This window comes from Vulpes vulpes, chromosome 10 (assembly GCF_048418805.1).
Source record: "Vulpes vulpes isolate BD-2025 chromosome 10, VulVul3, whole genome shotgun sequence".
In the NCBI taxonomy this organism is placed as follows: Eukaryota; Metazoa; Chordata; class Mammalia; order Carnivora; family Canidae; genus Vulpes; species Vulpes vulpes.
The window spans coordinates 60,550,108-60,576,738 of NC_132789.1; the positions used below are offsets into that span (position 1 = coordinate 60,550,108).

The following is a 26,631-nucleotide window of genomic DNA, read 5'->3' on the forward strand; positions in this document are numbered from 1 at the left end:
ATTTTAGCAGATAAAGAATATCCCAGAAACAGATACATAAATGGATATTTTACTTCTGATAATTGTACTTAAAAATTATTATTATCAAAGATTTAAGTGCTTGACACCTTTGTGTGACCAGAAAGAATTTAAAGATCTCGGTGCTTTTTTTTTTTTTTTTTTTTTTTAACAATGTGGTTATATTGAAATCTGATAGACTATTGATTTTAATATTTTCTTTGAATCTTTAGGAGAATTAACTCAATTTCAAACCTTTATTTATTTTTTAAAAATATCAGAACCAGAAAAACCCAAGAAACTTAAAGCCTTCAATATTTCTGTGCATTCCTTTTCTCTGTACTGGAGCCTGCCCTCTGGCCATGTGGAAAGGTTTCATGTGGATCTTGTTCCTGACAGTGGCTTTGTTACTATCAAAGATCTTGGAGGTGGAGAGTATCAGGTATAGTTTTCATTTTCGTACTTGCCGAGCCAACTTGTATTTATATTTGGTCCTCATAGGAAAGTGCTTTATGAAACTCATACGCCATGAATACTCACTCTTCTGAGAGTTTTTAAAAGGCATAAAATGAAGACAAAAACACTGATGCTGAATTGATGAGTGTAAGTTTCAGCATGGGTGGACTGTTACCTTAGCAACGTCTATGCCTTTTTTTTTTCTTAAGTCTTACCAGAACCTACAGCCAGCCATCCAAGGGTTCATGAATAGTTTAACAAAGAAAGGGCAGAGCTATTGAGTAATCCAGGCTCATTAATTGTGTACTTGCCAGGAGGATCTGTCTTTAAATCATTAATGCAGGCAACATTTCTCTCTAGAGCCATCAATGTGATTCCACTGCCTGAAAAATGTAATAATGATGGATTTTCTTATCATTTTTCTTTTACTCTTTATTGGAACTTCAGAGACCCAGGTATTTCATATATACTCCTAAAAACAAGGGTTAAACAATGGGCTGTAGATTTCCTAAGACTCTTAAATAGTTGTTTCTTGTGATAATAAACTAGAGAGATTGAAATACTGATTTAGTTTTTGATAGCACAGTAAGTTTTGTAAGTTTTTCTTACCTGTTATTTGGTAAATAGTTATGTGATGGAACAAATTTATATTTTACAATAATATGGAACTTGGAATATTTTAAACAGTGCAGAGTTATAGAGTGAGATGTTCTTTATTTTCTTGTTGTGATAGATTTATTGTTTTAGGTTTCTTGTTTTCCACAAAGTTTTAACACAATTCTTTGCTTTGGGTGTTCTAGGTTGATGTTTCCAATGCGGTTCCTGGTACTAGGTACAATGTAACTATCTCTTCTATTTCTGCTACCACATACAGCTCACCTGTTAGTAGAACAGTGACAACGAATGTAACAAGTGAGTATATATGTCTTCCCTTTTTATGAAGTAGTATTTGCAGCTAATATAACTCCATTGGGTGGAAATACTTACATGAGTCATATGTGCTATTTTTTTTTCACTAACATGAAGACAGGTTAGTAATTAAAGCAAAGTGGAAACTTAAGAAAGTGATCTGTTTAGCATCTGTGTTCTACTGGTTCTTTAGCTTTCTTGACTTTCAGAGAGTAAAGATAATTACACTTGTTTGTGAAATGGATCAGAGACTGTTAATGGTAATATTTAAATAATCCAAAAATAATAATAATCCAGAGCCAAGAAGATAAACTCACTGCTCTTGCTTAGGAAGAATTATTTAGTTGGTAAGACTGTATTCTTGCTCTCTTAGTTTTATGGGGAAGCTTTGCACAAATAAGTCTCTTTTAAAAATGATCTGGCGTGAAAAGGGTATTTGGCATGTAGTATGTCATAGCATTCCATTTTTTACATTCTTATAAAAGAATGTTTTTGGTATCCCCTAAGGCATTTTAGTCTTTTTTTTTTTTTTCTTTTGGTAGCAAAGCTCGAGGGAGGATAAACTCACATTTGAGAGACCGTTAGTCTTTGGGAACTTCAAAAGTATACATTTGTAAAAAACAAAACAAAACAAAACAAAAAACTTTCTTACTTATGATTGTGAAGATACAATAATCGTTTGACCTTTTAACAACATATCTTTAAAAATAGAACCAGGACCTCCAGTCTTCCTAGCAGGAGAAAGAGTTGGATCTGCTGGGATTCTTCTGTCTTGGAATACACCACCTAATCCAAATGGAAGGATTATATCTTACATTGTGAAATATAAGGAGGTTTGTCCATGGATGCAAACAGAATACACACAAGTTAGAACAAAGCCAGATAGTCTGGAAGTTCTTCTTACTAATCTTAATCCTGGAACAACATATGAAATCAAGGTAATATTTTTGTTAATATTTAGTATTAAGTATTAATACTCAGTATTAAAATATTTCATTCATTTTTAAAGTGAAGGAGCTCTTTCTCACTGAACAAATGTCTATAGTTGAACATAGCCAAGTGACTAAAGAACGATCATCTGAGTCATAACCTCAGTGCCCATCTGGGCTCTTAACATTTGAACTATTATAATTTCTTTTCATTTTTAAGGGTATTCATATAATTTATTTATTTTGAAAACATTTGATTTAGCGACTGTTTCAAAGAATAAATCAAGCTTAAATTACATAATTTAGGCTTTAGAGGTAAAATATACTACTTTTTCACTAAATCTAAAGTTAGTTTTTGTATTTTTCTCTTAATCTTCTTGTATTTGTATGTCTGTCATCAAACTTTGAATAATGGTATGAAAGTTTCTATCGAGCCAGTTTCTCAGAGAATAATGTATTCAATTCAATTCCATTCAATAAGTGTTTCCTGAAATTTTACCCTGTTTTATTGTGTTTATAAGAATTTTTAGTTCTTTACAGTGATTAATATGCAAAATTAAGCATCTTATTTAAAAATTAAATAAAGAACATATAAAAAGCAATCCTAAATTAGGCCATATGAAAGTGTTACAATTAAGATATATTTGTGATATTTCCAGAGTATAATAAAAGATACAGATATCTTTTTGATCCTTTCCATTTTCAATATAACATTAATATGTTCTTTGAGCTTTTAAGATAATTAAATATGGAGAAAGAATCTATAAAAGCTGTATAAATATAAGACATAACTGAGATGGCTTTCTGGGTGGTAAGAAATGATGGGAAAGAGAATTTGCCTGGCATGGGGTTTCCTTATTGGAAGCATGCCTATTTGTGGAATCAAAGCACACAGTAAGAATTAGAGAGCATCCCAATAGCAGGGATCCCTCATATGAGAAATACTAAAAAGGAAATTTTTACTGATGCAAACCCAAGGGAAAGTCAAAGATTCATGATGGCTATTTCATTGCAGAAACATGAGTGAAGAGTAGGAAACCTTTTCTAATGGACATCTAAAATGACATAGTATGCATATTTTCTATCAACAAGCACATATTCAGATTAGTTTATATGTTAAAATATTGAAGGTAATAAGTAAAAGTTACTATTTAAGGTAATATATAAAGATATGTAAAGGTGATATTTAAAGATTAAATTTTAATGTGATAACAAGCTGTTGAAGACAGAAAGGTAATTTAGCTGACCGAGTTCTGCTTAGATCTATTTTTATGGAGTATGAATTTTTATTCCTTTAAATTCTCTTATTTCAGGCCTATTGGGAAGCCCTTATTCTCCTTTTAATCTCATACTTTATAAATCATTGTTGTGACCTTTACGCTGTTCAAATAAATGTTAACCATTGCAGAATTCCGAAGGGTATTTGGTGCAGTACATTGATATCTTCAATTGTAGATATCAAATCTACATGGTCTGGGGAAAATCCTATTAAGTACTTTACATGTGTTATTTCAATTAGTCCTTAGAACAATTCTATGACATAGATATATTGTTATTCCCATTTTAAAGAGAAGGAAAATGTGACTTAGAACAGGGCTAAGTAAATTACCTACAACTACTCATTTGGGAATTGGTGGAGTTCAATTTAAATACGGTTTTCAGACTCCATTTATGGCATTTGGAAGAGCATAAGAGTCTTGAGCTCAATAAGGATATTTTCTCTGCTTATTCTAGGCTATTTGACTAGACTATCTGAGTCAAAAAGAATTTTTCTATTTTTTAAATTCAGAATACTTAGTTTCACTGATTATACTCATTTTTAAAATTTTTTTCTTGAGTATGTATTTGGTTAGATTGTAAACTCTCAAGCCAGATACCATAAACATGGTCTTGTATTTGTTACAGAAATAGTCATAGTGTCTGGTATCAGGTATATATAATGGAAAGGAGTTGAACTTTAGAAATAAGCATGACTTCAATAGATTCTGGTTCTACAACTTATTTCTGTATGACTCAAGCAAGGTACTTGACTTGTTTAAATCAGTCTCCTCATTTATAAAATGCTGTTAAGAACACCTTATGTTAAAAAAAAAAGAACACCTTATGTTTTGATTATGTGGACAAAATGAGATATTTAAAATTTCTAGGAGAGTTCCTGGTACATAAAAGTTGCCCACAAATAGTAACTGTTACTATTATAACTACTAATTGACTATAAAACTTGACTATTAATTTTTTCCATCAGGAATTTAAGAAACCTGTTGAATCAAAATATGCTGCAAATACACCCTTAAGGAAAATGGAAATATGGAATAGCTCCATGTGTGCTTTATGCTTTGCGAATATTGCAGAAATTAAGGAAAAAGTGTCTTTGCCATTAAACTTATCAACAAGTCAAAATTTTATTGTTTCAGATTCTGTTTAATTAGAGAGTAAAAAGTTTGAACATAATTCTTTCGGTCTATTTTAGGTTGCTGCTGAAAACAGTGCTGGTATTGGAGTGTTTAGTGACCCATTTCTTTTCCAAACTGCAGAAAGTGGTAATTTGCCTAAATCATTTATTCTAAATTAACTTAATTTTAAGTTTTTGGCATTTAAGATAAATAGCTATATTAACCAAATAATGGTGTTAAAATCTATAAAATTTTCAACAGCATGGCCATCCAATTACTTTTAGAATCCTCTTGGATAGTTATTCATTAAAATATATATTGTTCTTTCTGATTATAAAAACAGTAAGTGTTATCTTAAAAAAAAGCTTTGAAAAAATAAGAAACAGTAAAAATTATCCATGGCCTTGTCATATAAAAACTCCGTTGCCATTTTGATGCATTCCCAGCTGGTCCTTTTTTCTCTCATATATATGTGTCTATATGACTATGTACTAATGCAAGTAGGCTTATGCCATCTATGCAAGTTTATATCCCACCTTTTCCTGTTAATATCAAATCATATGCATTTTTATGACATTGGACTTTTGGAAATATGGATTTTTATAGTTATATTATTCCACAACATGTAGTCATTACCAAACCAATTTAAGATACCTCCCTTCTTTCAATGATGGAGAGGAAAGAACTTGGTGTATCATTGATGCCTCTTTCTCATAGTATAGTCTATCAGCAAATCTTTTTTTTTTTCTATCAGCAAATCTTGCCAAAACTACATCAAAATGCATCCTGAATCTCACTCTAATTGCAAATCACTCTGATCCATCATCACTTCTTGCCTGAACAATTAAAAGTCTCCTTACTGGTTTTCTGGTTTCCAGCTTACCTATCCACAGTTCCCCCTCTCCATAAGAGCTACATCATCTTTTGAAATATAAGCCAGACTATATTACTTCTCTCTTCCTAGTATGGTTCTATCTTATTCAGGAGAAGACTGTAAGTCCTTCCCATGGTCCACAGCACTCTGAATGCTCTTTTCCCTCTCTGATCCATCTCTAACTTTTCTTCCTTCCCTCCAAATCTACCACCTACACCTATCTTCCATCAAAAGGCCCTTGCATTTGCTGTTTCCTGTAACTGGAATACTCTTTCACTCAATAGCCCTGTCTCTCTCCCCTAGTTATTTCAAATCTCACATTAACATTCCTAATTATACCTTCTAAAATAACCTCTATTTTCTCCTGTTCATTTCTAGTCCTAACAAATTCTCTTTGGTCATTGGATCAGCTTGATGCATTACACATTTACTTGGTTATTTTTTATTGTATATATCAGCCTAGTAGAACATAAGCTTTGTGATAAAAATAAGCTAGTGAATGGAGGTGCTTTTATTTATTTAACAATTCCTCTATACATAATAGCAAAAAGTTAGAACCAATAAGTACAAGATGATTGAATAAATAATGGCATCTCCATTCAACAACAAATATTCTGTGGAACTTACATTCTTGTAGGCTAAAGTAAATGAGTTACTGAGTAATATGTCAGGTTAGTGACAAGTGCTATAAAAAGAAATTCTATAATTTTTATAGTAAATGTTCTATAAACATTTTACAACTATAAATGTTCTCATATTTAAAAGATAAAAATCTTCCAGTGAACCACTTTATCCCAAAGGGATAAATTGAAACGGGCCCTGTGTATCTAGAGAGGATAATGCAATGACTCATGTTAAAAAATATGCATCAAGCTTTGTGGCCCAGTTTTTATTGTGACTTTATCTAAAGAAGTATATGAAAATATGTCCTATTCCATAGGAAGTTAGAGAAAATTCAGGAGTTTATTTAAAATTAGAAATTAATGGTTTATGAGGTTTAAATTACTCTTGTTGATTTTGAGCAGATTGACTCTCAAATTATTTATACAACTAAAATTCAAGTGGGAAAACTATCATTTCAAAATCAAATATTCAGCGGGATATAAAAGAAAAATTATCACTTATTTTTTCAGTTTTTAGGGAAGCTAATTGGAATAATTTTTGAATGACATATTAAATAATTTTGTCTTGGGTGTCTCACTGTTTCTTATTTGTTGTGTGTTTTTGGGCAAATTGTAGAATTATATAATTTCTCTTGTCCCTATCTTTCCTTTTTTTTTTTTTGTAAATGTAAAGTGGTAAAAATGTAAATCTAAATTTAATTGCATCAGTGTTCTATAATTTTCTCCCCAAGTGTCCCTTTTAAAAAGAACCCAAATGTAAGGGTTTTTTTTAAAAGAACCCAAATTTAAGGGTTAGTTCAATAGAATAAATAAACTATATTTATTATGGTCAAATCAGAAGGAATTCCTTTCCTCATGAATAAAAATACTCTTAGGAAGAGTATAAATGTTAACTTATAATAAATATATATTTATTATGTTAGTTCAATAGAATAAATAAACTATATTTATTATGGTCAAATCAGAAGGAATTCCTTTCCTCATGAATAAAAATACTCTTAGAGTATAAAAGTTAACTAATTATACCATTCTGAATTAATATTGCATCCATAAGCACAAAAATCTCAACTTCTTAACTTCCCATTCAGCATTGTTTCAGGTAAACACATTGAATTTATTTTGGCTTTAATAGAATGCCCTCCATTTTCAACTTGATGGATCTTTAGAAATGCAAAAAGATTTATGAAGTTCCTTCCTGGTTCAGTAAATGTATACTTTGCATAGGGTGTACTTTGAAAAGTTGTAGACACCTTCACATAGCTATACAAATATGTGCATGTTACTAGTCTAGATGTATCCTCAAAGTGTTGGAAGACACTTATCTGAAAGATGAAATGACTTTATAAATAGAAATTTTTGATACTACAGTGTCAAACCTTAACTTGGATCAAGATGGATAAATTCACTCCATGAATATCAAGAAATAATAGGTTTTGGCACATAAAACTCCAGAATTAGAAACTAGAATATTCAAGATAGGGAAAGACCTACCAACTACAGAAGAGAGCCAGGATGATTATTCAGACACCATAAAGTCACAAAAGGAACACACAAACAGAAATATTTAATTGAAACAAAAATTTTAAAGCAAGTTAATAAAAAATACTGTTTTTTCATTAAATGTTCAACATAATTACTTTCTATGTATGTATTTAATATTTTGGGGGCACTTCTTGAATATTTTAAAATCATGCATTTAATGAATGTTGGTTACCTTATAAACTCAAATTTCTCTATACTTGAGTAATTCCCTGTGAGTGTTATTGAGGATCATTTGAAAATGTGTTAGCTTGCCTGTAATTTGTCTTTTGCATGTACATATTTAATGTGTGTATGTGTGTATGTATATCAGGCATACTTATAAACATATGGATAGTTTATATACCAAATAAGGTATTTAAAGGATGATTAGGATTCGCTGAGGAAGTAAAATGGTGGTGGTTACCAGAGGAGGGGTTGGGGGGATGAGACAGATTTTGTTTATGGGTACAAACTTGACTCAAGTAATAAATAAGCCATAGAGATCTGATGCACAGTATAATGAATATAGACAACCATGCAATATTATAGTTATGTAATGTGTTATTATAATTATGTAATATGGTAGAAGTACTAAATATCACTACAATGGCAGTCATAATACAATATGGAAATGTATCAAATCATACCTTAAATTTATACAGTTATATATCAAATATATTCAGTTTTAAAAGATTCATGATAAAAGTTTTAATTCATAATTTCATAGCATCATATATTTAACCTTTTAATATTTTTCTTTATTATATTTTATCCATCCAAAAGAAATTGAAGTGTTAAATATTTAGTGTCAGAGAGTTATATTGTCATTGTCCTTCCTTCTTAAGCTTTAAATAATTACATTGATGAGTTTTCCTTGAAAAAATTTCCATCTAACATTCCATTCATTATAAATGATTAATCATCCTTCTAAATTATTTTATATTTTTCTCATTAAAACTCAGCTATCCTTAATTGTCCTAGTTTCTCTGGTTTAACTCATATTCATATACAACCCTCATTCCCAGAACCTAAGTTCCTTATATAATTTACATATTTATATAACTTACAAATCATATTTTGGTATGCTTCTGTACAATGTACATTTAAACTCTTATTTTTTGGTATCTTAATAGTAGACACCTCTGTTATCACTTATATTGATTTACCACCATGTTTTGTTTTTATTTCTTTCAGTAGTGATTTATCAGGTTTGTTCTAAATGCTAAAGGATCTTACTCTACTTTGCCAGTTTTGCATAACTTACCTTGAAATTAATGGGCATAATATTCTTTCATTCTGGCTTCATGTTTGTCTCATCCTAGCTAGAATAGCTAGAATAGCATATCTTTTTTTAAGAAAGATTGTATTTATTTATTTGAGAGAGAGTGAGCAAGCAAGAGAGAAAAAACATGAGCAAGAGGAGAGACAGAGAAAGAAGCAGACTTCTGAGCAGGGAGCCCTACACAGGGCTTGATCCCAGGAGATCATGACCTGAGCTGAAGGCAGATGCCCAAGCAACTGAGCCACTCAGGTGCCCCTAGCATATAGATTGTTATTGCCATTTATCAATAATTGATAATAAAGTATCGTGAATTTGGTGAAATTTGATTTTGAGGGTGTATAAAACTCAAAATATCATAATCACAACCAGTTGGGTGCTATTCACTTTATATTAGACACTAGATATTTACATACATTCCAGAAATGTGCTCTTTGGTATAAATGGTTGAATAATTGTTTCAATTTGCCACTTCTTCATTATCTAAGGAATCTGTATAATTCCAAAATATTTTAGGAGGGATTTGTTATTCAAATTTGTTTGTAGATTCACAAATAACTGTTGATTGGATATTTTTCAGACTTATTTTGAAATAGTTCACCCATGGATCCATTAGATAAATAATGCTAAAGTTAACTTATTTCCCTCTTAACCACAACTCTATGAGCTCAAATTCCAGTTCTTTATCTTAGGCAAAATTAACTAAATATACTTCAAAAAGTCTTGCCTGAGTAGATCTTTTTTCTAAGAGAGTATATTTAATTTTATATAATATGAGAAATAAAACACCCCAACATTATATAAATGCCATTCTAAATTTTATAATAGTATTTTCTCCTTTCCTGCAATCTCTCTCACTTTCCCAGCTCCAGGAAAAGTGGTGAATCTCACAGTTGAGGCCTTTAACTATTCTGCAGTAAACCTGATTTGGTATTTACCTTGGCAACCAAATGGCAAAATAACCAGCTTCAAGATTAGTGTCAAGCATGCCAGAAGTGGGATAGTAGTGGAAGATGTCTCCATCAGAGTAGAAGACATTTTGACTGGGAAATTGCCAGAATGTAATGTAAGTATTGTGGAAGACTTTCTATGTCTCAAAAACTTTAGGTAAGCGAAGTTTCCAGTATATGGAAACTTTTTAAACCACAGTGGTTATTAGCCGTTTGATTACTTGTAGTGTTAGGTATAGTATCATGTTATACACAATTGGCTATATTCAAGGTAGAATAAGAGAAGGGTCTGAGAATTCAAGAGGTATAAAAATCCTGCAGGGAGCTCTGAAGAGACTTCATGGAAGGAGTAACATTTGTTAATGGCTCTTGGATTGGCCATGTGTAAGGACAGGGAGAGCATGTGAGGGGAGTATTTTGGGTGGAGGATATTTTATAAAGACTTGAAATAGGAAAGTATAGGATATCACTGGAAAAAAAAGATAATATTTCCATGTGACAAGAGAGGAAGGGAAGGCAACAAAGTAATGTTGTGGAAGTAGATTGTTTTTGCTGTGCATGTCTTTGATGAAGAATTTATGACTCTAGTCATTTATGGGAAATCCCTAGAAGTACCATAATAATGCTTTTCCAAAAATAATTTGGATGATTTTTGTGATATTACTGGAGAAACAAAGAAAATTACTTTTGTTTTAAATAATTTATAGAAGTATTAAAACCTTTTTAAAGTTAGGATGTATTTCTAATGTGCACATAAACATACATGCACATATACACATATGCAACATATGTGCTATTGGCTTTATCATTTGAGTATTTATGAGAAAAAAAAAGATAGTACCACTGAGAAACTGTCCTATGCTTGAAATTTCACAAAAGGGAATATAGTTTACCTCTTTGGTTCTTGTACTTTTTAACATGAATTTTAAAAATTCTTATTAATGATTTTGCGGTAGCTTTACCTTTATTCTAAGCCTTTTGAAATCCTACTCATAAGAAATATTAAGGTATAAAGGTATAAAGAATGCAATAAATATATTCTGTTCTAAAACTGTAGACATAAATGGGTATAATTAAACTCTAGCAAATTTGTCTGTAAATTGAATAGATAATAATCTATTAAATCTTAATGAATCATACAAATATACATAAATTTAAGAATGATATTTATGCTATAAAGGAAAAATAAATGAATTACACTTCTCATGTTCATCAAGAGATACCATATTATTTTTCAATGGTTATTTATTTTGTTCACTAGGAGAATAATGAATCTTTTTTATGGAGTACAACCAGCCCTTCTCCAACCCTTGGTAGAGTTACACCTCCATCACGTACCACATATTCAAGCACGTTGGCAAGGAGTAAGATAAGCTCTGTGTGGAAAGAGCCTATAAGTTTCGTAGTGACACATTTGAGACCTTATACAACATATCTTTTTGAAGTTTCTGCTGTTACAACTGAAGCAGGTTATATTGATAGTACCATTGTCAGGACACCAGAATCAGGTATGGTGTTTCATTTTTTGTGTATGTAGAAAAAAATAATTAAATTACTTATAAAATAATATTTCATTGTTTTCATATAGATCTTTTTGTTAAAACCTTCCTTCCCTTTCAATAACTTTCTACCCCAGTAACAGATCATGGACATACCATCTGGAGCATCTTTAATTTCAATATTATTTTACAGCACGAACATAAGCATCTAAAAAGAGAAAGGAGATTTGAAAGAATCCATCCTTGAGCTAATAACCATAATCCTATGATCAGCTTTTATTGTTCTTTGATCTAAGCAATTGTTCATAATCATCTCTGCCCTTCTTCATCTCCTATAATCATCTGTATCCTCCTCTCACTTATACTGTTATAACCAAATGTGGAGGTAACACCTATAGTGAAAGAAATATCATGTGATTCACATTTCAGTAACAGACAAAAATAGTACTTAAAAAGTAAACTACATATTGCACTAGAGTTTCCCTATGTGAAAAATGGAGACAGCAATAGTACCTCCTTTATGATGGTGTTGGGTTTAATGGGAGTAATTAGATGTTATTACTACTAAGTTTGAAGAGTACACATTTCTAGTTATGAGTGTTTATATATTTAATTATGAGAATATATATACATATATAAATGTAAATTTATGTGGTTACTGACCTGATACTATACTAAATATGTGGTATCAGATATTCAGTTGTGATTGATAATTTTTTGAGGTTACTAGAAATTATTGCTGGTAGGATAATTTCCCTAAAGCACATTATTTTTTTTTCCTGATGACAGCTGTCAGCTTCTTCATTTCATCATATAAAGTTTGAAGTTTTTTCTTGATTTAAATCATCATCTTTAAATCATACGATTTCCTCTTTCTATACTTCTTTTATAGTCAAAAAATAATTTCATAAGGATAACACAAAGTGAAATTTAGTAGATGAGAACTTCGGCTTGAGAAAGATATTTGGAATAGTTCACTTCAATCAAAAGAAAATAAAATGTAGGAACATATCTGTGAAAAGTAGACTATTTAAAAATGTCATTACATTTTATATGTTACCAATGTTACATCAGAATCTTCTAACTGTAGGTTATAAATTTCCTCTGGGAACCAAATACAAATATTGATAAAGAAAGTGAGGATCCTTGCCAATAAGGTGATGTAGGTGGAGTTAATTCCCTGACCCTCTACCAGTGTCCACCAGAGGGAGAGCATTTTTCAAGGCAGATGCCCAGGCCTGGTTGAATTAAATACATAAGTATCCATCAGGACAACGTAACTGTGCAAGAAACAATATTGGAATGAGAATGAAATACCTTACGCAGTCATATACAGCATCAAATTAAACTAGTAACTGTTGTAAATAAGTAGTTTATCTGATGATCCAGCATGTCTTATTGTCTTATTTAAATTCTTCAATTCATTCATTTTTCCTTTCCTAAGTTAAAAAAACATTTGCTCATAATGTGACATTTTATTTTCCTTCTGACTTTGTGTTTTATTGTATATATGCAATAATATGTTCATTTATTTTAAGTATATATTATTTATTCATTTTTTTTCTATAACCATTTTAGTGCCTGAAGGACCACCACAAAATTGTGTAACAGGCAACATTACAGGGAAGTCCTTTTCAATTTCATGGGACCCACCAAATGTGGTAACAGGGAAATTTAGTTATAGAGTTGAATTATATGGACCATCAGGTAAGTCTCAATCAGTTTTGTGCTTATCTTTTGGAGTAAGAATTATGCAAAATATGTTAATATTATCAAACTCCTTAAAAGTATCATGATCTTTTTTATAAGATCCTAAATTGAAGCAAATAATAGAAAAGCAATAAGGGAGGTGAGACTCTTTGAACTTTTTGCTTAAAATCATAAATACGAATACAGATGGCAAAACATTGTCCAAGTTCCCTATTTCATGAGGAAAAGCTGAGAGAATGAGATAACTCCTAAGAAGAGAGGTGTTAGAGGACGTACATGTCTTCAAATGCTTGAACAAAAGGACTTGATTTACTCTAACTGCAAATATATTTATGAAGAACAATGAACTTCAGTTATATTTGATCATATATCTGCTTAGAACAAGGAATACATTCTAATAATTGGAACTCTCTAAAAATAATATAGGCAACTTCATAATGTAGCAAGTTCTCCATCTTTGTGAACAAGCAGGACCTAGACATCCACTTGTCAGATATTTTGAGGGGTTCAAATAATGTATTTCTGGAAGTCAATTAAGTAAACTTTAAAATTCTTTCCTAATTTGAGATCCTATTGTTCTATGAAAGAAAGAAAACAGAAGAGTAGAGACTGTTTGGGCCACAGAAGTTGAGTAGGGGGCTAGGCAAAATTTAGGGCTCATTTGAGGTGTGGTAGTGTATAAAGTGATATCAGTTAGAGTGGATTTGTGATTTTCTCCAGCTCCCTTCAACAAGAGAAGGGCAATGGAATTGAAGGCTCCTGTGAAAGTTGTGATTATAATTGACAGTGCCATTGAGGCTAGATAAAGAATGGAAACCAAGTGGTGAGGGACCAAACTAAACAGAATAAAATAAAATAGATAATAAGATCAATGAATTGGAGGTCCCAGTGAACCTAATGAATTGTTGCTTCAGGGTCCTAGAATAAGTGAATAGGAGTTAAGAAGGAATGGTCAGAGACAGTGGCATGAAATTGAGATCATGAAAGATTCACAGTTACTGGTAAAAGCGATGTCTATGGGAGTGGCTGAGATAGGGTGATGGGTTAGATTATTTGAAGAAAGCTGGGATTGTTTTAAGGATTATCTCTAAAGATACTGAAATCACCACAAATTAAGATGGTAGCACTGAGAGCAGTGACATTGAAACAGACACTAAACCTCCCAGAATGAGGGTGAGTAACCCTGGGCCTAGAAGATCCATCACTGCAACAAGAAGGGCTGGTGGAGGCCATCCATGACATGAAATCAAAAATTGTGAACTTTTTTAAAGAGGGAGGTGTGGGACAAAGGACCTAAGACTAGGCCCTGAGGTGCTGGGAAAACACATACCAGACCAGAAGGCCTAGTCACTTGATGATTGTGGGAAAAATTAGACCATTTGGAAGTGGTTGCAGGGAACAGAAGCTGTGTTTTTAGGGGAGAGCCAGGTTTCAGCTACAGGGAGAGATGAAAGAATTTTTCAGAGACAAAGTCGAGGATTAAAAGAATTTCAATAATGGACTTTTAAGGAGTTTTGCTCAGAAGATGAACTACAAATATTTTCTAAATATGTTTTTTTATAGAAGATAATGAGAATGTTTAGCATTTTAATTGCCTGGATTTATGTATAAAATACTGTCACTATTTTAATATTAGCAAAATATAAGGTTTTCCTTTTAAAAATGTTAAAAAAATAATGTGGTAATTGGATAGGGCTTTATGATTTAATGAGTTATTTGGAATATTAGAAGATTTTCATGTTCTTTCCATTGTTTTGATTAGCCTGATATCAATGTACCACTAAGCTAAATGTTTGAACCTTGTAATAATTGTAATTGTAATATCTTAGAATTGTAATAACAAACATTAATTGCTGTTCTTGACTCTCTACTTAAATGTGAGAATGATCACATGCTTGATGAGAAAATAATTCAAAATTGAAAAGCAAAATATATTTTGCTTTTTGCAGGTCAGATTTTGGATAATAGCACAAAAGACCTCAAGTTTGCGTTCACTAACCTAACACCATTTACAGTGTATGATGTATATGTTGCCGCTGAGACCAGTGCAGGAATTGGACCCAAATCAAATATTTCAGTATTCACTCCTCCAGAAGGTAAGAACATCTTCAGTGTGTTCATAAGATAGTTCACTCTGCTTGTGGATTTTATTGCATTGGTTAAACATTATATGAGAAGCTATTGGTTTATATTTACTAAATTCATGCTACTTCCTTATCAGATTACTACCTAGTGCATTCTGAACATGTGTTCCTAGAACATTAAACCCACAGTATGCTTCATAGAGGCATGGGAGATCAAGCAAGATTAGGAAGCCCTACATGTATTATTGGTCTGTTGGAGACTCACACTGAAGATCGGTAAAACCTCAAGAGGCCAAAGTAAACAAACACATTTAACATTGCTTGATTCACATTATTCAATATAGAATATTTTATCACAGAATAATATCTAGGGGAATCCATATATCCCCAATGCTTATAACAAAAGATGTTTATAAACAAAAGGGTATTTCAAGCAAGGGAGGATTCCTAGAGGGTGCATAATATAAATTTAGCAGCCCATCTTGAAATAACAAAAACAATAGCTCTCCTAAACAAAATTTTTATTTGCATGTATTAAAAACATCACAGTTTTAGATGTTTAAAAAATGTTAGCACTTTGTCTCATAACGTAGTTTCCAGATTTTGTGTGATGGCTAACATACCGTAACTTGTAAATTAAATATACGTGTGTGCAAGTGCACATGATGCACGTACAACTAAAGACTGGGGCGTATGTTCATCAGATAAATTGCTCAAGTATTTGACCATTAGGGGGCAGCAACTATTAGGGAATTTTGTACTTCTCCCCTTCAAAGAACAATTAACCGTTGGTAGTATTTTGCTGTTGAAAGAACATAAAAATTATGTTTTATATCAATTTCAAATGAAAATGCTGATGCATATTTGATTTCAATATACAGATTAAGAAAAAGATGTATACTTACAAGCAAACTGTTCTCATATTAACGTTTTTCTATTGTGTTTCTGTCACAAGAGTCTTAGCTTTGTATGTTTTTCCATTACACCTTAAATCTCCCCTTTCACCTAATCATTGCTCTTACGCATTTCTTGGAAAGTTAGACAGCTTTATGAATGATTCTCAAAAACAGCAGAGTGACCTGGCCCTCATCAGACTAGAGTCTTTGAGTTTGGTTTTAATAGCATTTTCTCAAACAACTTAATTGATCAACTGATTTTTATTCTTATGTTATACGATTAAATACAGAATCTTTTGTCTTCCTTCAAATCAGGCCAGTTTTGGTGCCCCTAAGCTGAATCTGCAATTTAGGATTATTGTTTTATTGTTATTATTCTTGGCTTATAGCATTTGACAAAAATAGGGAAATAGATAATATATTGCCACATATGATGTCATGCTGTTTATTTTAGACATCATTTAAACAATTCATCTCCTTTTCTTTATTTTTGCATTTTTTATGCACAAAATAATAAATAAAAATATAAGGACATTGTTCAATATATTTCACAGGGCTTATTTTTCACACAAAATTATTTTGAACAAATGACTGCCTTTGCATTATATAATAAACAATTTATCCAACTATCTTACTATCCTCCTGACCATATCCAGGTGGCTCTCAGGTGGGTTCCACTAAGGGCAGAAATGGCATGGCTCTTACCTCTGCATGCCAACCTTTTACCATGGAGTTATCTTGGGATAGTTCAGACTTAGGAAGGGCTTCAGTGAAATGCTCTAGCAAATGCAGTAAATGTAGCTTTCAACTTCTGACAACACTAATTCGTCCTGGTCCTGCTAATTAAAACTTTGTAATAAAGGAATCTTTAAACTATATGAGAGCAATCTAATAACTCACTAGAACTATATACTTTCAGTTAAAATTGAGATCTTCATTTTAAACTCTTCTTTTTCATTTATTAATACAACAGTGCTCTTTGTGTTCTAATGAAATCTACTCAATTTATTTTCTTCTCCATATATAAAAGTCTTTTTAAAAATTCATTAGGACCAATTTTTAAATTAATGTATTTTAAAACAACTAGTATTCTAACAAATCTCCATATCTTCATAGAAGAATGTTGAATTGACCTCTTAGAGATAACGATATATGCTATTATAGTAATATGGGGCTGATTTCATTAACACTGAGAGTGTTATGTCCATAGTCTACTTTGATCATCAAAGAAAATCAACATCATGTTGTTATAGCAGTACTCCTCTACATTTCATAGATTCCTACATATTCATTGACATGTTACTGAACAGTATTCTACATAGGCATGAAGAAGAGATGGTTTTGGTAAACAATAATATTTTAATAATTTCCAATGTTACAAAGTGTCATGGAGTAGCGTTTCCCAAAATGAGACAATGCTATTGAATATAACATAGGTACCAGCATTTTCTTATTATTTGCATGGTGGTTAAACAAATCTTAAGTAAAACTTTATTGCTTCAATATTCCCTAATAACTTTTCTGTCACTAGTATCAAAGATCTCATAAGAAAGTTTAACATCAGGGCAGCCCCAGTGGCTCAGCGGTTTAGTGCCATCTTCAGCCCAGAGCGTAATACTGGAGGCCCAGGATGGAGTCCCATGACAGGCTCCCTGCAGAGAGCCTACTTCTCCCTCTGCCTGTGTCTCTGCCTCTCTCTCTCTCTCTCTCTCTCTCTCTGTGTGTGTCTCTCATGATTAAATAAATAAAATCTTTAAAAAAAGAAAGTTAATACCATTTCTTAAAAGCAGAGAATTGAAATCCATATATATTCTTCAATAAATAGACCATGAAAATGAAGACTTTTGTCCTTCAACTTGCTACTTTCTGCAAATAGTAAATCTTTTGTAGAAAAATCACTGAGAGATTTAACCTTTTCAAGGTTCTCAATGAGTTTTGTCAATAGATTTTTTCAAAATTAATTAAAATTTAATAAACTTAATTTGCAAGATAATGGCAAAATTTATTTTATTTTTAAAGAGTTATTGATTTGAGAGAGAGAGAGAGAACCACAGGAGGGGCAAAGGGAGAGGGAGAGAACCTTAAGCAGATTTCCCACTGAGCATGGAAACCTACACAGGGCTCAGTCCTCCTCCCCTGAGATCATGGCCCTGAGATCATGACCTGAGCTGAAACCAAGAGTCAGATGCTCAACCATCTGAGCCACCCAGGCACAGGCACTCTACATAATGGCAAAATTTAATGTATTTTCTTTGCCCCTGTTTCCTTTTTTAATCCTTTTTCATTTGAAAGCTTAAAATCATTTCAAATATTATTTATCCTTCATATGCCTATTCTGTTTGTCTTTCATTAATAAAATTTATGGATGTATTGACTTGAGAATGATTCTTAAGTAATCCTTGTGGACAACACCTCAGAATTGATGCTGAACCATCAATAATTGCCTTGTGTATTTGATTTTCTTTAGTTAATTTGGTATCAGTATTAAAGGAGTTTGATTTAATCCATACTTCTCTGGTTTCCTCATAAGAATTTGTGGTGTAATAGATCAAGTATCTTTCTAAGGACAAGGACAAGGACAAATGGAGTCATTTCCTGTATCCCCTAAGTTTTTTCTTCTTTCATTGAAAAAGGAGAGAGAGAGATAGCTTTACAGTTGTTCTTATTCAGGTTTGTGGTACATTTTTAGGGTAATATAGAACCACTTAATCTTTACTTGAACTGTAATTTAGAATTAGTGTCATGGAGCAATATTTATTAAGTTATATTGAAAATATCTTACATATTAGAATATAAAGAGACTGCTACTGTTCTCTTTGATTAAATAAGGGACAGTAAATATATATATATATATATATAAGTATGTGTGTATGTAAATATATATATATTTACTGTCCCTTATTTAATCAAATCAAATATCTACATACACACATACTTTTTTCTTTTTGCTGTATTGGGTAGTTTTGGTTTTCTACTACATTAATGTGTTAAATCAGATGTAAATGACACTTATTTTTTGATATGCAGGGTTTCCTTATCTCTTAATCTGATCAGGGTAGTCATTAGATTTGTTTCTTTAATTGAGGTTCTACACAAGTTCAAATTAAATGGAAAAATGCCATATCTCTTCTATGAATTATGTTATATGATACTGGCCAATGCTTTGTCTACATAGCAATTCTAAAATAAAATGTAGAAGAAAGTTGGAATGGAAGCTTTACTCTCTAAATGGCTGTTATTTCTTAGTACACAGTTAATTAGAAAGTACCTCTGCCTTTGAAAAAGTGTGTGTTGGTAAATATGATGGTAGAAACATAAGGACAATATATATCATATATATATATATAAGAAGTGGCCTGTGCAAAAGGTTTTATCTATCTCATTTCTCCCTCTATCCTCAAGTGCCTAAAAAAATGACCAAGAGTGAGGGCTTAGTCTGTTGAATGATGAAGGAGTGAATCAGTGATTTTGGGGTCCTAGAACTCTTCCTCCATCCTTCAAAGGTCAAATGTTTCCCTTCAGATTAGAACTTCTGTGGGGACAGATCCTCCTATATATAGAATTTTGAAATGTTTTTAGAAAAGGAGATTTAAAGAATTAGCAAATTACAGGTTTAATTTCATGTTTATAACTCAGTTTTGAGCACAGGTGTTACTACATGCTGTACAGGAAAATCTTGGCTGCAGTAATAAAAATCTTAGGCAAGAATGACTCATTCATTCATCTAGTCATTAACTATTTAAAAACATTCAGAAATATTTGTATTTTTACAGTATCTAGAGGGCTTTCTAAATGGTTACTTCATAGAGACAAAAAAAAAAATCTATGGAATGAAAACTCCATACAGTTTCCTGTATGGTTGAGGTAGACATAATCATGTTCACTAATTTTAAATTATATATATGTAATATATATAAATATGTATATTTATATATATAAATATATAAATTATATATATATGTAATTATATATATATACATATCTTTACATTTGTTTTTGTTTAAGTTCAATTTGCCAACATATAGTATAACACCCAGTGCTCATCCCCTCAAGTGCCCCCCTCAGTGCCCGTCACCCAGTCACCCCATCCCCCTGCCCACCTCCCTTTCCACTACCCATTGTTCATTTCCCAGAGTTACGGAGTCTCGATTTTTCCAAGTTCCCCTCCTTTTCCTTATAATCCTTTTCACTATTTCTTATATTCCATGTATGAGTGAAACCATATGAAGATTGTCCTTCTCCGATTGCTTACTTCACTCAGCATAATACCCTCCAGTTCCATCCACGTCGAAGCAAATGGTGGGTATTCCTCGTTTCTAATGGCTGAGTAATATTCCCTTGTATACATAGACCACAGCTTCTTTATCCATTCATCTTAGATGGACACCAAGGCTCCTTCCACAGTTTGGCTATTGTGGACATTGCTGCCATAAACATCGGGGTACAGGTGTCCCAGCTTTTCATTGCATCTGTATCTTTGGGGTAAATCCCCAGCAGTGCAATTGCTGGGACGTAGGGCAGGTCTATTTTTAACTCTTTGAGCAACCTCCACACAGTTTTCCAGAGTGGCTGCACCAGTTCACATCCCTACCAACAGTGCAAGAGGGTTCCCCTTTCTCCACATCCTCTCCAACCTTTGTTGTTTCCTGCCTTGTTAATTGTCACCATTCTCACTGGTGTGAGGTGGTATCTCATTGTGGTTTTGATTTGTATTTCTCTGATGGCCAGTGATGCGGAGCATTTTCTCATGTGCTTGTTGGCCATGTCTATGTCTTCTTTGGTGAAATTTCTGTTCATGTCTTCTGCTCATTTCATGATTGGATTTTTTGTTTCTTGGGTGTTGAGTTTGATAAGTTCTCTAGAGATAATTTTAAGTGTTATTTGTAAGAGTTGTGACATTAATTTTTAACTCCTTTCTGTTATCTTAAAAGTAAAAAGGGTCATTCTTTATGTTATACCCATAAAGTGCCTCTGTTCTAAATGGTATTTGCTAAAACTATACAAATGCAAAATAGCTTAGGGAAATGAATTTGATGTTTTACCACATCTTGGTAATAATGATGTAGTTTTGGAATATAGATGAGGTTTGGCTGAGGTCTGGAGCTGACTACCAAGAAAGAATTCTTGGGATGTCTTTGGTGCAAATTGGTGGCTTTATTAAAGCACGGGACAGGACCGCAGGCAGGAAGAGCTGCCTGTGAGCTGTGAGGGGTGGCTGATTATTTGCTTAGGAGTTGGGGCAGGTAAGGAAAAGGGAGGCCTTCAAAGGAATTTTTGTATGCTAAAGAGGACCTACCAGATATTGGAGGCCTTGCCATTGTCAAGTTAAGGTTGTTTTTCCCTTTAGTAAAGCATTAACCTTAAGGTAGTTGGGAGTTTCCTTCCAGAAGTTAGGTCATTGATAAGAATGCTTTTCTTGTAAATCACTAAGACATTTTGTAAACTGAGGGAGACTTATGTCTATAGGGCTATAATCTCTATAAGTTAACTATTAGTTTTTCTTTCCCTTTCCTTTAGGGCAGCCAGGAGTGCCTGAGAATGTCACACATATCCCACCTGGGTGGGGAGTGGGGGTTGTTTGTGGGGTGTCAGCTTGTGCTTTGTCCTCAGCTAGCCTTCTGTTCCCTCATCAATGAGGAGTTCTATCATTTTCTTTCTTGAACATTTCATTCAAGGTCCCTTACCATAACCTTGCCTAGTAATAAGAACGATATAATTATACCCATTTTATAGGTTAATAAACTTAGAGGAGGGTTTAATTGGCTATTCAGAATCACACTAGCTTTAAAAAAAAAAAAAGTAGACAAAATCCCAGGGCATGTTTATTCTTGATCTGTTATTACGCCTGTGCTACTGGGAGGTTTACTGGATCTTGGTCACTTTCTAACTAGAATTTGTGTAAGTACTTGGTGCTTTATTGTAAACCAGATGTTAGTTTTGTTTCTGTTTCTCTTTATTACTGAAAAGAGTAAGGGTACCTGAAATTAGAGACTCACATAATTCATTTGTAAATTAAGCAGACCAAAATCAATCAACTCTTCAAACAATCTCATGTAACAAGTTCAAAGACAATCTAATTGAATTTACCAACTACATTTAATTTCAGACAAAGTCTGGATATTATTTTTTGTTCTGTTCTTATGATTTTATAAAGCTTTCAAGGTCTCTACTGGGCATTAATCATCCCTAGACAGCTTTTTCTGGGAAGTTATTTTTATTAATGAATTTGTTTCTTTTTTTTTTTTTTAAATGAATTTGTTTCAAACAAATACTATGACATTTTGAGGAAATTACTCCGTGTTATCCTATTTCTTATTTACATTTTTTGAGAACAGAAATTCACTTTATCTGTATCTTTAAAGAATCTTACACATATTTAATTGTAAATACATAGTCAATTGTTTTAGTCTATTTTCTAATAGGCTTTCTTACAAATCTTAAATGGTGAGCTAATAATTTAGGGAATTTTTACATTTTAAAAATATACTTTTAAATTCTTCCCTCCTTATTCTTTTTTTTTTTTTAGTTCCAGGTCCAATATTTGATTTACAACTTGCAGAAGTAGAAGCCACACAAATAAGAATTACTTGGAAGAAACCACGACAACCAAATGGAATCATTAACCAATACCGAGTCAAAGTGCTAGTTTCAGAGACAGGAGTAATTCTGGAAAATACTTTGCTCACCGGAAAAGATGAGGTATTCACTTTCATTTCACATCTTGGTGAGCCCCTTCTACTTGGTTTTGGCCCCGATAACTTGGAAGACTTTCGGCATTCAAACATAAAATATTTGACAAGCATCATGGTACAAAGTGAAGTAAATTTGGGCTATGTGGATAATCTAGCTAGGTCATATTTCATTTTAGAACATATATTATTAAGTGCTATTATTCTTTTTCAGCATATAAAAATGTTAATTGAGCAATTAAGTAGGACTAAAGGTGCTTCCATAAGTGGATATTATTATGGTAATTCAGTTAATGAATTGTTTAGAAACTCCTGTAATGATTTAAGCACTCCTTCTAGGCTTACTTGCAATTTGGAACAGTTGCCAACGAAAAGCACAGTATTTAGTGGTTCTTGTTGACAAATGACTTGACCTGTTCAGTGTTTGGGAGCTAATTTTCTCAAAGCTACCTCATTTAAAAAAAGATCCAAACAAAGTATGTTTGATAAAGAAAGCAAATGGGGCACCGGGTGGCTCAATCGGTTAAGCATCAGACTCTTGGTTTTGGCTCAGGTTATCATCTCAAAGCTGTGAGGTCAAGCCCCATGTCCCACTCCCTGCAATGAGGAGAGTCTGCTTGAGGTTCTCTCTCTCCTTCTCCTGCTGCTCCTTCACTTGATCACACACACTCTCTCTCTCAAATAAATAATCTTTTTTTAAAGCAATTGACTGAATAATGGAGATTAAGTTATTCATAGATATAAAATAAGAGGACAATGTGTTTACCTCTATTCACAATGAAAGTCTTACTGTTTTCCCCTTTGCATCTGTTAGAAATACAAGCCACACTGGTTTCCTTTCCCTGTCTTCACTCACCTTACCCAGCCAGCTATTCATCTGTGAGTGCCCTATGAGTGTCCAGACTAGTCACATTCAAGTATGGGTACAAAAATTAATGTCCCTAGGACCAGTGAATTCAATCACGGGCCTCACAGGAGCTACATGATGGCTTATTCATCAACTGGCTTCTACTGTTTGGGTCCAGAAACACTGCTTTTTCTAGCTGTGCTATTATTTTTTCCCCATACAGATCATCCACTCTATTTCTAGTCTCTGCTTTCTTCCACTTCTTATACCTACTTGAAAATTGATGTTACTATGTGCTCAATGTACTGGCTGCCCAGGATTTACTGGGCAGGATTTTTACCATCTCCAGCGTAGGATTAAAATTCAATCCTATGTTTACTCCTTTCCTGTGTGTAAAAGATGGGAGTTATGCTTTCCCTGATATTCTAGTTGACAACTCAGGCAAAGGGCAAAAGCTTAAACCTTTGCTCTGGCCAAGATGGTCTTAGATTAGATAGTTAGCTGCTTTGGGACTAGGTGACAGATCTCCCACTTCTGTTAATGACATCTGTTGAATCACCAGCCACACCACCTGTTTTTCTCTTGAAACTAAGACATTCTAGAAAGACTTCTTTGTGATTCAGCCTCTGTCTCAATGGCTTGTAATTCCTGTGATATACTGAAGAGAACAGGAGCTTTGGGGTCATATAAATCTGGGTTTATATCCTTGGTCAGTTAATGGGCTCTGCTTTGGAGAGATTGAGAGCATGGACCTAGGAGACAGACTGCTTGGATTTAAACCTTGCTCTTGCCATTATGGCTAGTTTAACCTTAAGAAAGTTGGCCTGATCTCTGTGATTTTCAGTTCCCTATTCTCAAAGATAGAGTTTATCAGAGATCCTGTAACAAAGGGTATTAATGGGGATTTAATGGGTTAAGTGCATAAAAGAGCTTAGAACTCTATGTGGTATGTGGTAAGTGCTATGCTAAATATTGTGACCTGTTGTGATTGTTAATCATGGGATTGGAACTTTCACCCTGATTGACATTCATTATTAGTTTCCTTATCCTCTCTCAATAAAAGGACATATTAGTTCTCCTTATTTCTATGATGGTATCTTTACTTATTAGATCAGGCCCATTATTGGTATTTCAGCTTTCCCATGTGACTGATGTTTGGGTTCATCGTTTAGGAAGTTGATGTGGGGACAGAGATTTGGGAGAGGCCCTAAACCCAAATGAACTTGGGTTCTAGCCTCAGCTCTGTCCTTTTCCAGCTTAATACTACCTTGGACAAGACAACTTTTGGACACTTGGTACCCTCATTTTTAAAGCAGGGCTTATAAACTCACCTTATAGGGTGAGCAGTAGAGGAGATAATAGATAAAACCTCTGGTTTAGTGTATTCATTTATTATCCTTCGTCTTGACCTTGATACAAGGTAAGGATTCTTTCCTTTCATTCACTCTTCAACTTCTCAAAGTATGACTTCCACACCCTTACACAAGAATTTTCTAAATCCTCGAAATCTTGTTAGAAGTTACCAGTGACCCCCTAAGTGTCAAATAAGGTAGTTACATATTTTTCAGTATCCCCATCTTCATTGTCTCCTCCAGAATCCATCTTTCTGCCCTCCCACTCTCCAGCTTTTGGCTATTTTTTTCCCTCGTGCTTCCTCCACTTTCTTATCCTGTGACTTTATAAAACTTTGGTCTTGTGTAATGAAAAAAATGAAAAAGCTTGTTCTCCTATAATTTTCTAACTCCTTCCTGATAAAGATCTTCTGCACAGTTCTGTTTTGAGCCTTCTCCTTACACTTTCTTTTGATGATCACGCAACTTCAATCACAGCTTCCTACTTGCGTAATCCCTTTGCCTTGCTTTCTATTCTGGTCTTTCTCTGACACTCTATTCCTAATAACAACCATTTGTAGAGAGGTTCTATCAGGATATATCACATCTAAACTCATTTTCCCTCGTAAAACAAAAATCCCTTTTGGGATAATGTCTGGTTCATGACCAGAATGAGGCAACAAATCTGGTTCATGACCAGAAGAAGACCAGGTACTAGACAAAGTTCTGGGGATGGTGATGGAAATCTGTGAAAGTTTCCACAGGACACACAAGAAAAAAGTCTATCCAGGCAACTAATAGTTTCAGTTATCAAGAACCAGGAGAGAGACTAATTTGAAGCCTAAATGCCAAATAACTAGGTTTAGAATTCCTTAATCCTTGGACTGGGCACACCATAGCTCTCTGACATGAATTGAAGATCATTGTCTAAGCACTTTATGGTGCTTTTACATGTTTGGTATTCGTCCTTTCAGATTATGGCTCTGTTATTCTTTCTGTCATAATGGCTCAAAACCATGGGGCTACCTCTGATGTGGACTATACTTAGCATTCAATAGTTATTCAATATTAAGCTATTTATTTTTATCTCCAGAGGGTGGCCTTCATATATCTATATTTCATTCCATCGTCACCACCCCACCTCAGGATTGCAGTCTCTTGCCTGGACTATTGCTATTTTACTGCATTAGTTTTTCATTGTCGGATGACAATTTGCCACAAACTTAATTGTTGTGTAACAACTCACCATAAGCTTAAGACAACTCATATTTATTTATTATCTCACAGTTTCTGTGGGTCAGGGAAAGTTTTCTGTCACTTGCTTCATCATGCCAACAGAGGGAATATATACAGTATAATGTAGCCATAGGAATGACATCCTCTCACCTTCGCCTCATTTCGTTGTTTAGATGCAAATAATAGTTCCCACACAACAGGAAGGGATTATACAAATGAATGAACAGCAGGAGGTAGGAATAATAGGGGGGACATCTGAGAGACTGTCCACAACACTCTCCCAGCCCACTATTTTATATTTCACATATCTATTAGAATTATCTTTCCGGATTTAAGTATATTATTTAAATTAGAATAACCAAATAAGAACTGAGGACAGGAAAGGTATGATCTATTTAAGAACTCTAA

General features: G+C 33.2%; 1 protein-coding gene across 1 annotated transcript in view; it reads left to right on the forward strand.

The window, feature by feature from the left end:
• Positions 1–810: 810 nt before the first annotated feature.
• PTPRQ (protein tyrosine phosphatase receptor type Q) overlaps positions 811–26,631 on the forward strand; it is a 192,385-nt gene continuing 166,564 nt past the window's right edge. Inside the window, exons 1-9 of the mRNA XM_072724451.1 lie at positions 811–908; positions 1,254–1,365; positions 2,074–2,300; positions 4,762–4,831; positions 9,848–10,047; positions 11,193–11,439; positions 13,009–13,137; positions 15,090–15,236; positions 22,647–22,819. Coding sequence (XP_072580552.1) covers positions 852–908; positions 1,254–1,365; positions 2,074–2,300; positions 4,762–4,831; positions 9,848–10,047; positions 11,193–11,439; positions 13,009–13,137; positions 15,090–15,236; positions 22,647–22,819 — 1,362 coding nt within the window. The 5' untranslated portion in view covers positions 811–851. The remainder of the gene's footprint in view (positions 909–1,253; positions 1,366–2,073; positions 2,301–4,761; positions 4,832–9,847; positions 10,048–11,192; positions 11,440–13,008; positions 13,138–15,089; positions 15,237–22,646; positions 22,820–26,631) is intronic.